Genomic DNA, 16,202 nt, shown 5'->3' with positions numbered 1-16,202 from the left:
TACTGTTAAACTGCCCTCTGAAAGGTTGCAATGATTTATACTTATATTACTGCTATACTGGAGTGCCTGTTTCCTCAATGCTGAACGTATTACTTTTTAAAATCTTATGTTCAAGGTTTTAATATCCTTGATTCAGAACTATTTCTTGATTCAGGAATTGCTAATTATTCTTTTTTGCTATGGAAACAAATAGGAAATAAACACTAAAACCATTGAAAAGTTAGTATATAACAAGTACCAAATATATACAATTAAATTAATACTTAAATATTGTGTGTAGTTTGTTTAATTGAAGGGTTTGGCCTGTACACACTAGTACATGAAAACAATATTTGCTAATGTTATCTAAGTGACACATCATATTAGTATATATTTTTTCTTTGTCTCAGTACTAAAAGCATTTTCTCTTCTAAACAAGACACTACAGCTTTTAACCTCCTTGTGAGTGAAGATCATGTTTCAAGGGGCAAACATTTCTCTATGTACTAAGACCAGCAATAGGCAGTAAATAAAATATTCTTTAATTACCTAATCATGAGTGCCATTAACATGTGCTTTACTAAGAGCATATTCAATAAACATATTTATAGATAATGTATAACTAAATAAATTTATTTGGAACTGTTTGAGTAAAAATAATTTCAGAAATATATCTTTTTAGATAGTTGATATCTTATTGTTTAAGTAGCAAAGATGTCTTTTTGTTTTAAAAATTTATGATATAACTAACTAAATAAATCATTTCAATTTCATTAAGCAGATGATACAAAATTTGACAATTTTTTCTTAATCACTCAAGGTCATCAACATGATGATCGCACTCTTCAGTAACTGTTTAACTGACAGCTTTTTATACTTTGCTCCAGGTTTCATTGGGCTGTAGCTTTCTAAGTCTGACCTCTGATTCAGTAGGGTATCACTGTACTTGATAGATTGATTGTTTTCATGGAAAAGTGTAGGTTCCTGAGTAATAGCTATTCCTACTTTACTCCTGTTAATTGGCCTGGAGTTTCTTAGTCCTGTATACACTGAAGGTCTTGGGAGAGAATATTATTTTTCAAACTTCAGGCCACAGCCTAGTAGTAGCTCATAATATCAATGAGTTTCAATCAATATTTAAAAACAAAAACAGAACAGAATAAAAATAGGGAGACCATGAGGTCACAACTACTTCATAGTAATTTGCCTGTTTCACTCTCATTCTCTCATGTCATTACATCATTACTCTGATGATTACTTGTAATAAGCTTATTCTCATCATTTTAAATAAATACCTTTTAAATTTCTCAATTTTAACTTCTAGTATAGTAAATGCTGATAAATATAACCCACATATAATCCTCAAGACGGATAAGGAAGAAGGACCTGGTCACCCATTTCTGAAAAAACTGGCCGTGAAAACCCTAAGAAGAGCAGCAGAACATTGTCTGATGTAGCGCCAGAAGGTGAGAGGATGGCACAGAAAGACCGGGCAGCGTTCCGCTCTGCTGTCCACAGACCCGCCAGGAGTTGGAATCAACTCAGCGTCACTGACAACAATCCTCAATCACTTTTTAAGAATGTAAAGAAATTCCGAGACCAAAAAGTTTCAAACCACTGATCTAAGAGCTTATTCTCTTATTTTTTTTCTTTAAAAATAAATAGTAGAAACAGAATGATTCCAAATGACTAAGGCACCATTCTGTAGACAGCAAGCTTTAAGGAGTGCTTTACTGCAATTCGAAATATTTTAACCCCAAATTCAAGAGTCAAAAATGATAAACAATTTACCTTTCTGCCTGAAGAATTAAACTAACAGTTCCTTCTTTGAGATCAAATATAAGTGGTGTATTCCAGTTCTTTGTACTAAAAGACAAATAAAATGGATATTTATTAATATTTAAAATACCAAATACTTTTTAATAAGTAGACATATACTCTTTTTAAATAGAATCTTCAGTTTTACAGTAACTTTTTATGTATTTCTGTTATAGTACTTGGCGAATTGTTCTAAAATTATTCACTTACATGTCTGTATTCCTGACTAGAAAGCAGACCGTGTGCCCAGCACCTAGCAGATAGTAAGCATTCAATAAATGTTTATTCTAGGTATCACAAGATGTGAACTGAGGAATCCTAAGTTCAAGTTCTGTCATTTACTATATCTATGACTTGGGTAAGTCATCTAATGTTTCTCATGTGAAAAATAGTAGCAGCATGGTATCGTGAAAACAGGATGGGTTTTTGGCTAGACAGATCAGGATTAGAAATCTGGTTTCACCAGCTGTCAGCCATAAGATCTTAGCAAGCTTAACTTCCAAAGCCTGAGTTTCCTTACTTGTAAAATGGAGATAATGACAACTTACCTAAAGTGTCTAGCTAACTGCCTGTTACATAGCAATATTCAATAAACAGAAACTATAATAACAATAACATGATGAACATTATTTTTTCTACAGGTCTCCCCGTGTTATTGTGGGGCTGAATGAAGATTTCTGTGAAGCATTCTGTAAACTGTAAAATACAATATAATTGTAAGCTATGACCATGCTTATTGAGTAAATGGATGACTAAATGAACAAATATCTCCTTTGGTTTTTATAGTGGAGTGATTCAAAGATACGGAAGGGTGGAGAGAACATTAACAAACTGAAAAGCCCATCCTCAAATAACCAAAGTTGTTTCACGGTTTAAAATATGTTTTATTACTCCTGTATATTCTGAATTTCTCTCACGTTCATAGAACCAATTCTTTAAATTATATTATATCTCCTATTCAGAAGATGGGGGTGAGGGGGAGGCTTGCAGTAAATAGGCACACTGGTGGAAATTAATCTTGGCCAACACAGACAGCCTGATACCCACTTCAGTAAGTACATGCATGCATAAAGCAGAACAATGAATAAATTGCGACTAATAATTAGTAAGTCTGGGATTCACAGGTATGATAAGATGTGTGCTTTTGTACTTCAGAAAAAACATCACAGCATGCTTCATTTACGCAGTTATAGGAATTAGCCTTCATTCTTTGTCAACAGAGCTGATAAGAATAGTGATTGCAAGGGTTTTTTTAACATCCCCATACAAAATGGCTGAGATTCTGACTGCTGAGATACATAGACACACGCACGCCATGGGAACATGAACTCCCTACACCACAACGCTGAATAGAACGAGAATATTTTCTGCACAATTATTTGAAAAATCAAATGAAAATTTAACATAGAATACTTATATATTATTTTCTTTTTCTGGGACTTCTTTTCATGTAAACCAGTATATTCCTTGAATTTTTTAAAATTATATCTTTATTATTAAAAAGGGACAACAGTTATTAAATCCCAGTTCTTCCCTTAGTAAAGAAGTAGTTTGACGGAGAGTGAGTTACTCAGCCTCCGGGTCCTTTAGTTTCTTTATCTTGTAAAATGAGAAGAATCATCCTACTCCTCAACACACAGGGTAGATTAGATCATGAACATAAAGGGCAGAATAATAGTGTTCAGTAAGTGACAGCTGTGATTACCTAAAACACTAGTAGGCTTCTTCATTTAATGGAATATATTTTGGTAGTTGACAGGTCTCAGCACTACCTCATTCCCACTACTGCTCCCTGGTATTTCACTTTAATAAATATTTTGTACCTTAATAAATGTCTTGACAACAAGAGAGGAGACAAGGTTAAATTAGAAAAGAAGAAAAGCAATCTTATATCTTGCCACATATTAACTAGTATGGGAAAGTAGAGTGACAAAAAAACATTAACAGCTGCTAAACTTCTGGTAAATATTTTAAAAGGCAACCTCTCTAGAACAAGTAACACATAATGCTACTAATCCTACAGGTTCAAACATTATGTCCTTGCCACTAAAACTAGTAGAATAAATCACTCCCGCAGGGCAGTTAAGAGCCCTGAAGAGATCTTCTCTATCTTCCCCAACTCCGTGCAGATTCACTACTCAAACCCCTATGTGCACTAAGTCACTGCGAGGCTCCCTCACATTCTGTAACCCCTTCCTTACACCTCAACTGTTTCACTTGGTATCTTTCTGGACTTTCCCCAAACTCTTACTGTTGCTCCTTCTCTTTCAGGTAAGAAAAACAATTTCACATACAACTGAGCTGCTCGTTTCTCTGTCCTCTCTGTCCTTTGCTTCTCCCATGTCACTCCTCCAGGCTTGGCTGTGAGCCTGAGCTGCAGATTCTGATTAGTAGCAGATTTACACACCGTGAGTGAGAATTTTTAATATATAATTGTAGCAATTGTTATTGTTAATTACATTGTCTACCTTTGTGTTATGTATTACTGGGCTTTAGGATACCAAAACAACACTACACTTTATGTTTTTCAGTTCATTTATTCATCCAAAAATATTTATTTATTAAGCATCTATGTTATGTTGGATTACTGTGCTAGATACCAGACACAGTGGTGAATATGATACATATAGTCTCTAGCCTTAATTTTATACTCAATGATTAAACTATAACCATATAACGTTATAAATATAAGCATAAAATGTAAAAAGAAAATCCTTTAACTATTCACAGCTCTTGACAGTCGCATAGTGGTTACTTGAGTTTTTTGGATAGTGGACAAGTCAACTGGTGGCATGCTAAAGCCAGCTTATACTAATGATTATATTTTCAAGAATTTTGCAACCCAACTGTTAAATAAAGGTATTATTTAAAATTAAACTATATAAACATAATTAAGCAAATTTTATTCAAAAAAATAATAAATACTCAAAACTTATCACCTCCAGATTACTTTATCACATTTTACTATTATCTATGCATTTGAGATTATTTAAATCTATACAATAGCTATATTGTATCTATATGGCAATTCTATATAATGTTTTGTTACTGTGCATCTCTTCTCAATTCTGCTCTCCGTGACATTATGTCGGCAGCTTGAAATCAGCCATGGTAGAAGTTTTTACATCATAGAACTCGGCAAACATGGCAAATTAGGTTGGTTTGTTTCCAGAAAGCCAGTTCAGCATTTACCAGCGTGTACACACCAAGTTCTGCTTTGAAAAATATCAAGTATGTTTTCAAAGTTTTAGGCCCAAGTATATCGGATGTATTGAATCATTCCCTGCTTTCTAATACAAAATAACTGAATATATTTTCTTTCATTATTTCTGGAAAACTCTGGATTATCAACATGAACATCCATGATTACCCTGGGCTATGATATTAAGCCTAAATTCCTCCATGTGTCCTTACTGAATATCTTTCAGCCTGTCGTCAGGCTGCTAGCTGTCCTCTTCCAGTTGTTAGGTGATTCCTGTTCCCATCATTTATCAGCTCTTCCTAATCTTCTCTGGACTTTGAAATCAAATTATACTAAATTCCTTAGAACTGTGAGTAAAATAAGAGAAAACACTATTGGAGAAAGTATTTTCTATTATAAAAGTGATTATTGACCTTTGAGGCACAAACTTTACTAGATCTATCTTCACTGCTCATAGCTCACTTCTTGATTGGATGTAAGTTCAGGATAGCTGAGGTTCTGAGACAGATAAGCTTAAACCAAATCATGTTGATGTGAAAGCTTGAAAATAAATTCCTCATGACAGACAAAACTCTGGACTTTTAAGAAATGCAAGATGCTTACGAGAATACGTAACATTGAAGAGACGTTGAAACAACTAAGTGTGCATAGTTCAAAGATGCTTTAATGACTCTATCACGGAATTCCAGTAAATCCACTGCATCATTAAGAACATTGCGAACCTAAACAAGGAAAAATGAAATACCAACAAACAATGTTAAAATACATCAAATTTTTAATCAGATGTTAGCAAGAATTTGAAACAAAAAAAATTCAATGCACTCTTGATTACCTAACCATACAAAAAAGAAAAGTTCAATAGAAACCAGGCATAAGATGACATATTTGGGTATCCAAGCAACCAACAATAGTATAGACACAGAAAACATCTTAGAAGTAAGTAGAAAAAGACCTATAGAGATTTCTAACCTGAAAGCCAATTTGAATGGTGTAGCAATGGAGCAATAAGGTGAAAAATGGTACAGCATCGAGATATAGTCAAAGGAGTATGACATATAGGAGTTGGAAAGAGACTGTATGATTTCCGCCCAAAACAATAAGAATATGTTTTTTTAGGGTTAGGTTTTACTTTAAAATTTAAGTTCTATAAAAAGAGATATAATGACTTTAAAAACCAAAAGTGGAATAGGAGATATTAGTAAAGAAACCAATGGCACTGGGATGAAGCCTAGCTGCACAGAGGGGAAGTGTTTTCATATGTAAACACACACAGATAATATCTAAGAAGACTAGGCACAAACTAACAAATGGAGATTTGTCCAAATATAGTCAAATTTGCTATAAAAGTTTATAACAGAATAAAGCTTGCAAGCACTTTAACATTTGGCAGTGTCAGTCAAAAATCTTCAAGTTGACCGACAACCCGCAAGAAGTTAAGAAAAATGTCAGGCGAGTTAAACTTACTAATCTCTGGCCAATACCAGAACAGGTAAGACATTATAATAAGAGGTGAAAAGTAGAGACAAAGAGATTAATTGTACCTTGAAGTTAGTATTTCTTTAAATTCCCCTCAAAATGTTATCACTTTTCTAATATAATGTGACAATTCTAGTATTAATGAAAAATGAAAGGGTATGACAAAAAAGATAGGAAGATAAAGTCACATTTCTTATAAGTACACCGTCAAAGTACTTACACTTACAAGGAGTATTTTATTTTTATTATCTGCTCCTCAACTCCCATCCCCACCAAATGATTATCAATCATCATGACAAGAGATAGCAAAATTACATACACACTTATATCCTTGCCCCAGTGATTTCACTTTTTGAATTCTATCCCAAAGATAAGCAAATAAAACCATAAAATATACACAAGGCTACATACAGCACTATTGGTGATAGCAAAAGACTGGAAATAGCCCAAATGTCTGTCAATAGGGGATAGGCTGAATAAACTACGGTACATTCACAAATGGGAGAATACTACACAGCTGCAAAAAAGAATGAGGAAGAGCTACAGAGTGAGCTCCGAGACACACTGTACAGTAAAAAATGCAAGATGCAAAACACTGTGTATAGAATGACACCTTTTATCTAAAAAAGGGAAAAATGGCAAGATATATGGATTTGTTTATATTAAAAACAAAACAAGAAATCTAAAACAGTATTCAGTAACACATTATTAGAATAATATTGACAGTGTTATTTTAAGCTATATTTTGGGATATATATATATATAGCACCATTAATGTCTTTAGGAACCAAAATTTTCTTATAAAAGAAAAGAGCTACAGGTAAAAAATCAAGAGTAAACTCTGTAATCTTAAATTTGAATTTGAAACCTCAGGATAAACTCACGACATATATTTATCTCTCAAAAACAACTACATTTTATCTAGAAGTAATGATCAAACCAGTAGCAATGAGCATACCTAACACCTGGATCATGGTCTCTAAATAACATTTCTCTCTGAAAGGAAAAAGGCCTTCTTGGAAACATGGCTAATTTCAAGTCTGGGACAGGAAACATATAAGAGGAGTCTTGACCATCTTGTCAGAAATGCAAGCAAGCTACTGAAATCATCTCAAAAGAACACAGGAGTCAATTGGCCAAAGATAGGATCATTTGAGCGTTAAATAATGACTGCAATGGACTGAAAAACCTCAAAATGTTAAAATCTGCAAATTTATAATGATAACATGAACAAGAAAAACAAGAAACTCATTGGGCATGCTAGGAAATCAACTCATTATGCGAAAACTGGTAAATAAAGGAAAATAATTCAGAATTTGTCTCACCTCAGGGTAACCAAATAGCTGACGATGCAAAGTCTTTTAGAATTTTAGCTAATCAATGCAGAAGGAATGGCAGAATTACAAGATTACCATTTTACAACCCCCAGTAAAACACAGTTCTAGTCAAGTATCATCAACAGCTGCAAAAATATTAAAGTAAAGCCTAATGGGAAACTATATGATAGATGAATCAGACTTATAACACTACACACTGATGGATCTTAGCATCACTGAAAGAGAGAGGCAGACGTGTGTCTCCTGATGCGACGCAACAGGAAGCACACAGCGTTGCCCACAAAGTATCCTTCTACTGGTCAGGGCTCTACTTCAATGACCAGTCTGCAGGGAACACAGGGGCCAGAAGAACAAGCTAAATCTAATGATACCACGGGCAAGCAAACAGGAAAATGTGGGAACCTCCACAGAACAAAGGATCTGCTTTCTTAAACAAATAAACAAATAAATAAGAAGGAGGAGGAATTGTTTCAGATTTTTAAAAAGTGAAGAGACAAATTAAATGCACTGTGGGGCTTTGTTTCCTGTTATAAACAAACCAAAATTGGAGAAACGGGACCCACTACTGTAGAAAGACATTTAGGAGACAACTGGAGAAATGTGAAATGTTACTACGGCTAATAAAAATAGTTCTTATCTTTTAGACATTTTTTTAGTCTTAAAAAAAAATGATGCCAAGACTAGTGGTAAAGAAAAAGACTGATATGTGTGCTTCACTCTTTGATGCATGGGAGAAGTGACTGCAAAAAGAGGAGTAGTCTGATGGCAGATGCTTCAAAGGAGCTAGAGTTCCTTAGGGAGGAAGAAGTTACTGTAGTCTGGAATCAGCAAGGAGGGGTACGGAGGAGACGACTATCAGACCTTCCGACCCAGTAATACTTGGCATAAAGGAGAAAAACATCGATCTACTTCAGAAAGCTGCAGGAGAAACTCTGGTCTCAGGAATCAGATGGTTTCCACTTAGCACAAAAATGTGAAGAGTGCTTTCAGTGGAAAGGCTAAGCTTTGTGTGCAAGGCCACAGACATACATTGCAGGTTGCATATTGCACAAGTGCAGGTTAAGTGGATGGGCCCCTAGAGGCGAGTAGGCCATGACTGTAGGTGGTGACCCTGCCAGTCTCTCTTTAAATCCTAGGCTTTTCTAGGTCTTCTTTCAGGAAAGGGAGAAGAGAGCTACCCCACAGACCCCAAGCTCTGATTTCAAACAGAGGCTTGGATCAGGCCACTTCTCTTACTTGCAGCACTTCCCGCTCCATTGGCCAGCAGGGGCTACTCTCCTCATTGCCTTTGTCCCCTACTTCTGGTCAGAGACTTCACTCCACACTGCGTTTCTATTCCATTTCTCGTTCACAGGGATGTTTATCTTGTTTTTGACTCTGGATGAATCTTTTTAAAAAATATATATTTCTTTTTATTTTTTTTCGGATGTACATCATATTTCGAATTCTGTATACATTACATCATGTTCACCACCTGAACACTAATTATAGTCCATCCCCTCACATGTGAGCCTAATCACCCCTTTTGCCCTCCCCCCAAAAATATATATTTCATATATTATTCATCTCTGTGGAGCCAAAGGTATGTCTCTTCCTTCCAGGTGTGAACTTATGACACCATCTTCAACAGATGTCTCAGCTCCCAGAGATTTTTTTAAAAGGTCCAAAATGCCACCCTCTCCAAGAAACATTTTAAAGCTAATGGAATGAAGCAAAGTTTTTAAAGGGAAGTTTTATGGTAGTTTCTTTATAGCAAGATGATACCTAATGAAACAAACTGGCTGTTAATACAGGTTTAGGAAAATTCAATATTTAAAAGTCCGTTCTGTATAGGCCTCTGCCATTATTCAAATTATAGACAGATTTCTTAAAATTTGTATTTGCCTAAAGCTCCACATGGGAGTGACAAATAGAAATGGCAAGCAATAGGATATATTGGGGTATATGAGGAAGCCATTTGGTGGAAAGCTAATTCAGCCTGACTTTGTTTTTCCAAAAGGGCCTGACGTGGCCATTGAGCAGTCATTGTACATCTGCTTTAAGCATTTACTGTGGCAAGAACAAATGGCCTTAAGATAAAGATTCAACTTCCCCCACATTGGCATTTCCTTAGGGATAAGCATCTTTCCTTAGGCGAGGAACTGATTGCTGCACTCACCTTTGACCACCCAGCTCACCTGTGACCACCCAGCTGGAGACAACAGACCTGCCACCCTGCTGTGTCCACCGAGACAGAAGACCTATCTGCTGTGTCCATCAATCGCTGTGCCGACAGAGCAGTCTCGCAACTATTGTAAAAGGACATTTCAGGGGCTGGCCCCGTGGCCGAGTGGTTAAGTTCGCGTGCTCCACTGCAGGCGGCCCAGTGTTTCGTTGGTTCGAATCCTGGGCGCGGACATGGCACTGCTCATCAGACCACGCTGAGGCAGCGTCCCACATGCCACAACTAGAAGGACCCACAACGAAATATACAACTGTGTACCGGGGGGGCTTTGGGGAGAAAAAGGAGAAAAATAAAAAAAAATCTTAAAAAGAAAAAAAAAGGACATTTCAATCCTATGTGAAACATCCTCTTTGGGGTATATAACCACTCTGTACACCCCATTTCTTTGGTACCCTTTCGTCCTTCAGGAATAAAGGCCCTGGGCCATGGTCCTCAGATTTTAGCTCACTAAACTCACCCAAATTTTCATTGATAGATTGGTTATAGATTATTTTTGTTTACAGGAGAATTCTCTTTTTAGTGAATCTGCAACATCAGAACTAAACAGGAATAAAACATCCCAGCCATAATAACAAAATGAAAGATACTCTGATAATTGTTGTTATAATTTCAAAACTATGGCAAATCCCACATTAGAAGAGGCCTATGCTGAATTTTAAAATGTCCCATTTACTCTGTTCAATTCAGGGCAGCTCCAGGAGTAGGCTCTTGATACTTGTATTACCTGATACTTCTACCTGACCACAGTATTTAGACTCCTCAGATTGACATAAGTCCAAAAATTGTTTCCACATTTCTAAAATACTCATTTAATACTATACATAGATATAATTATAGCAATAGTTACCATTTATTTTTGTTTTACATACATTATCTCATTTAAGCCTCAAAATCACTCTATTATTAACTCTTATCTTTACAGGAGATAAAGTGACTATGAACTGAATTATCTTGAACTATAGCAACTATTAAAAGCCAAAACTGTGCCCCATGCTCAATGAGAGTGGCAGGAAAGAGAAAAAGGCAAACTTGAGGCCTGAGACCTGCCTCATCCCTCTACTTGTCCCCTCTCCCTTCCAGCACTTACCCCTAACAAAGACATCAAATACTCATTTTAGAAAGAATCATCCCCTGGGATTCAGCCTGGAGGCAAGGGACAGATTAAGAAAACTTCCCACTCCAGGTTATTGTGTCGCACAAAAGCTGAGGTCCAGGGAGAAGGAGGGCAATAAAGCCTGTTGCCAGGTAGCAACTGCCAGGTCAAGGTCTAGATTTAACAATTAGGACTCAACACAATCTCTGGTTTCTGAGTTAAGGAAATGCAAATCAACCGACAGACTAGTAAATTTCTAAAGAAACTGTAAAACTCTAACACAGGTAAACAAAAAGTTGTGAATGTTCAAAACACCATATGACTTCACTTACATGTGTAAGATAAACAAACATACAACAAAGAGAACAATTCAGTGGTTACCAGGGAGAGGGGGTGTCAGGAGGGGGCACAAGGGGTGAAGGGGAGCACTTATGCGGTAGCAGACGAATAATAACGTACAACTGAAATTTCACAATGTTCTAAACTATTATGAACTCCATAAAAAAAGAGTTGTGATTGTTCAGTCCCCATGGCAATCTGTGACCCCAACTCACAACAAAATTAACTGGGCTGCTCAAATGTCCAGTCCCCAGAAAGGTAGTCCTCCCAAGTGGGAGATCTTCCCAGAAAGGCAAATTAGAGTTGCCAAATTAACCAAGCAACTAATTCTACTGCTGATAAAAAGAGTTCCTGGGAGATCCCTGGCCAGCTGGAATTTAGCTGTGGACCTGGTAATCACTGCGTGTTGTTTTCATTGCAGCTGTCCTGTCCTCCCTACATCATTGTAAATTGGGAATATGGGAAGGGGAAGAGGAGGAGAATAATTGAAATTCACATTTATTTACAGTTTTCCAGACCAGAAATTTGGAGCTGGATGGAATAACTGGATGAGTCTAGAGTATCTTCTTTTAGAGAGGGGAATGGGTTTATTTTCAATCACACATGGAATGGCTACATTAGTTAAGTAGTGCTTTTCTGAATTATCCATATATGAATAAGGGTAAGTATGTGTGGTAGGTAGCTTGTAAGACGGCTCTCAGGGATCCTCGCCTCCTGGTATTCACACCCTTGTGTCAGTCTCTCCACTTGTGTGTGGACTGGCCCTAGTAGCTTGAATAGAATATGGCAAAAGTGCTGAGATGCCACTGAGTTCAGGTTATAAAAAAGTGTGACTTACATCTTGCTTGTACTCTCTCTGGTCCTTCTCAGTTGTTTGCCCTGATAAAGCAAGCTGCCAAGTTGTGAGCTGCCCTGTGGAGAGGCTAGCTACAAGGAACTGGGGGCAGCTTCCAGTCAACAGTCAATAAGAAACTGAGGCCCTCAGTTCAACAGGCCTTGATAAATGGAACCTACCCACAACCACGCCATTGAGCTTGGAAACAGATCCTTCCTGAGTGGCCTTCAGGTGTGACTAAGGCCCTGGCCAACACCTTAACCTGTAGCCTTGTGAGAGACTCAGAGCCAGAAAGCCCGGGAGCCATGCCTGGATTCCTCATGCCAGAAACTGAGAGAGAATAAACGTTGCTGTTTTAAGCCACTAAGTTTGAGGTTATTCATGATGCAGCAATAGATAACTAAACAGGATGGCTGGTGAACAGCCAAAGGACAGACCACAGAGGGTATCTGCTGGTTTTTGCCTGCCCAGAATCAAACACTATCCTTTCTGGTAAATATGCCTTGGTTTTCCTTTGGAGAACCATTCCCCACATTATTCTCAGTGACTAAGTGGTTTACATGGGGTTGACTCATCCTTCCCTCTATCTCCCAACTAAATACACTTTACCTAGACTGGGCACATGAGATCCAATGCTGAGAATTCTGCTGGAATTATAAGGCGGGGAAAAGTACTCTTTCTGTTGGACTTGAGTTGGCAGAATGTAAGCCTGGAGCTACCAAGGCCACAAAAGAGAGGAGCCTTTGTGAAAACAAAGCCAACACAGAGAAAAAGAGAGTCAAGGATGGATGAGAAAGTGATGAAGTCCTGTTGACATTATTTAAGCCTCTGAATCCAACAATGCCTAAAGTCGGTCTATCTCTTGACTTCTCATGAACCAATAAATTTCTTCTTTTCTTCATTGTTTACTTTAAATCAATTTGAGATAAATTTATGAAAAAAAAGGACAAAAACAAAAGATTCTGAACATACTAATCTAGGAGGTCCCATAAGAACAGAGACCAAATCGTCTTATTCACAGCTCTATTTCCCATTGCCTAGCCCAAGGCCTGGCAAGTAGGGATCACTCTATAAATATCTATTGAATGGGGAAATGACAGTATTCTACGAAAAAACACTGAATGGGCCCAACTAAGCAAAAATGCAATACAAATGTTTTATAATGACTGAGAGAGTAAAACTCCTTAAAAAAAATTAAAATATTAGTCTTCTAGTTCTAAAACTTTGAAAGATTACTTACAAATATTATTTTAAGTAAAAGGCAATTTGCATTTGATAAACCATTTAAAAACCTCCACTGTTCATCTTATCTCATGTAAAAATCCTCTAATCTCTAGGATGATGTCTTTTTATTATGAAAGAAAAACTCTTTCTAGACATATTCTTATCTTGGGGCATTTTTGAAATTAAGGCTAGAACTTATTTGAGCAATACTATATTAGCTAACCCCCAGGCACTATATGAATAAAATAACTGTGTCCCCAAATTAGGTGATTAGAACTCACAATACATTCTTTGTGATAGACACAATACTATAATAACGTTTTGGTTTCCAGGTTAGTTAACAGAAATATATATTTACACCATCACCTAAATCCAACCATTAATTTGCAGGAAATACAGAAGACAGAGTAGTATGTCAAACCACACCATGAGGACACAATCAGCCAGGTTCATACTGTGGGAAACTGTGCTGGACAAGCAGTTTGGTTTCATCAACAAATAAAGTACAGGGGGTAAAAATAGAGATGGAAGGGGAACCTACAGACAAAAAGAGACTTAAAGACTTATCAACCAATAACAACATGTAAACCATTCTGAATCCTGATTCAAACAAACTTTTAAAAATGTGACATGTAGGAAACAATTGAAAATTTGAATACTTCCTAGATATTTGATAATATTAAGTTATTATTATTATTTTTAAGGTATGATAATGGTACTATGGTCACGTTAAAAAGAGTCCTTCTCTTTTAGCTGTACACACTGAAAACTTTTACAGATGAAATATGATATTTGAATTTGCTTCAAAATAGTTGGGGAAGGATGTAAGTAGCTATGGACGCGGATGGGGTAGGCTTGATCATGGGGTGATGGTTGTTGGGGAAGGGGGTAAGTAGCTATGGACACGGATGGGGCAGGCTTGATCATGGGCTGATGGATGTTGGGGAAACGGGTAAGTAGATATGGACGCAGATGGGGCAGGCTTGATCATGGGCTGATGGATGTTGAGGCTGGGTGATGAGTACATAGAGATTCATCATACTATTCTGTCTACTTTTGTGTATGTTTTAAATTCTCCATAGTGAAAAGTTTAAAAATTTAAAAATAAGTAAACAGAACAAAGAAAAATTAGAATGTAACTAATTATTATGAATCTAGTGACCATATTATCCAAATTAGAAAATCTGGATACTTAGGCTAAAGATATCTGAATAGACCCGTCCAAGAATTCATAAGATATATGCTTCCAAATTTTTATAGTAGGAGCCAGCTCCATGGCTGAGTTGTTAAGTTCATGCACTCCACTTCAGTGGCCCAGGGTTTTGCCAGTTCAGATCCCGGGTGCGGACATGGCACTGCTCATCAAGCCATGCTCAGGTGGCATCCCACATAGCACAACCAGATGGACCTACAACTAAAATATACAACTATGTATTGGGGGGCTTTGGGGAGAAGAAAAGTAAAGAAGATTGGCAAGAGATGTTAGCTCAGGTGCCCATCTTTAAAAAAAATTTTTTTATAGTAATTATAATAATCTGAATTCTGAATATCAAAGATAGAGGCAACTGATACAGACAAGAGGAAGAAGAGGAAAAGGGTAGGGTTCTATTTCTTTGGAAGAAGGTTTGCCACTGGCATACTTTCTTTGGCCTCCTCCTCCTACTTTTCATCAACTAACTTTTAAAATATTTGTTGAGTGCTTATTACATGTAAGGCACTGGGCTAGGCCCTATAGGGGAAATAAAGATGAGTGAAATATAGTACAGTGCCCTTAAGAAGCTTACAGTTGAATAAATAACCCTTCCCACTGATGTTCTCTGACTTGTAAAATATTGGCCCCCCCCCCACCTCCCATTACCACTCTCAACCTTCCTGTCTTTTTTTTTTTAATAGAATACACTTCTTTTTTTTTTTAATGCTTTTTTTGGTGATGAAGATTGGCCCTAAGGGAACATCTGTTGCCAGTCTTCTTTTTTTTTCTCTCCCCAAAGCCCCAGCGCATAGTTGTATATCCTTGTTGCAAGTCATTCTAGTTCCTCCATGTGGGATGCCACCACAGCATGGCTTGATGAGGGGTGTGTAGCTCTGTGCACATGATCCAAACTGGCGAACTCCGCGCCCCGAAGCAGAGCACAAGAACTTAACCACTTGGCCATGGGGCCAGCCCACACCACCTTCCTGTCTTAATCTACAAAGTATTTTACTCCTAGAGTACCTGTTTTTCTTCCTAACGCCCAATAAGAATGTCCTACCATTCTGCCACTTTGGCTTGGCTTAGGTAACTCTTAAAAGGAAAAAACATTTTTTAATCGTGTTCAATAAACTCATACAATTATAAATATAAATAAAATAATGTAGCCCCGACACTGACTGGCAGGTCAGGCCTGCCCCGGAGTCAGCCGCAGGATTTAAATTGTCATGGCTTCTTCCCTCCTTACTCATCTGATCCACCTACTCCCTAAACGCTTCAAGCTTTACTATTCCTGCCTCAACCCACACCTGCAGTAGCCGTGGGAACTCAGGTTCTGTATCAGGGAAAGGTTCTTATGCTACGTCATGAAAAAGTCACTAATCAGGTATAGTTGAGATATGTCTTATATGACTGAATTTTTACAAACTTGATTTCAATATAATTAATGAAGATGATTCCATAATCTGCATAGTGAACTAATGTG

At 37.1% G+C, this 16,202-nt stretch overlaps 1 protein-coding gene across 25 annotated transcripts in view; it reads right to left on the bottom strand.

Moving 5' to 3' along the window:
• The window catches only part of IFT80 (intraflagellar transport 80), a 139,727-nt gene that overhangs the window by 35,201 nt on the left and 88,324 nt on the right, over window positions 1-16,202 (bottom strand). For all 25 annotated transcript variants that reach the window (XM_014739573.3, XM_023623212.2, XM_070243024.1 and 22 more), the window contains 2 exons: window positions 5,603-5,721; window positions 1,771-1,845 (listed from right to left, as the gene is read on the bottom strand). In XM_014739573.3, the coding sequence (XP_014595059.1) occupies window positions 1,771-1,845; window positions 5,603-5,721 (194 nt within the window). The remainder of the gene's footprint in view (window positions 1-1,770; window positions 1,846-5,602; window positions 5,722-16,202) is intronic.

The sequence above is a fragment of the Equus caballus genome, chromosome 19, assembly GCF_041296265.1.
Source record: "Equus caballus isolate H_3958 breed thoroughbred chromosome 19, TB-T2T, whole genome shotgun sequence".
Taxonomy (NCBI): domain Eukaryota; kingdom Metazoa; phylum Chordata; class Mammalia; order Perissodactyla; family Equidae; genus Equus; species Equus caballus.
The sequence above is the reverse complement of the archived record's forward strand: the minus strand, read 5'-3'. Positions and strand labels throughout refer to the sequence as shown.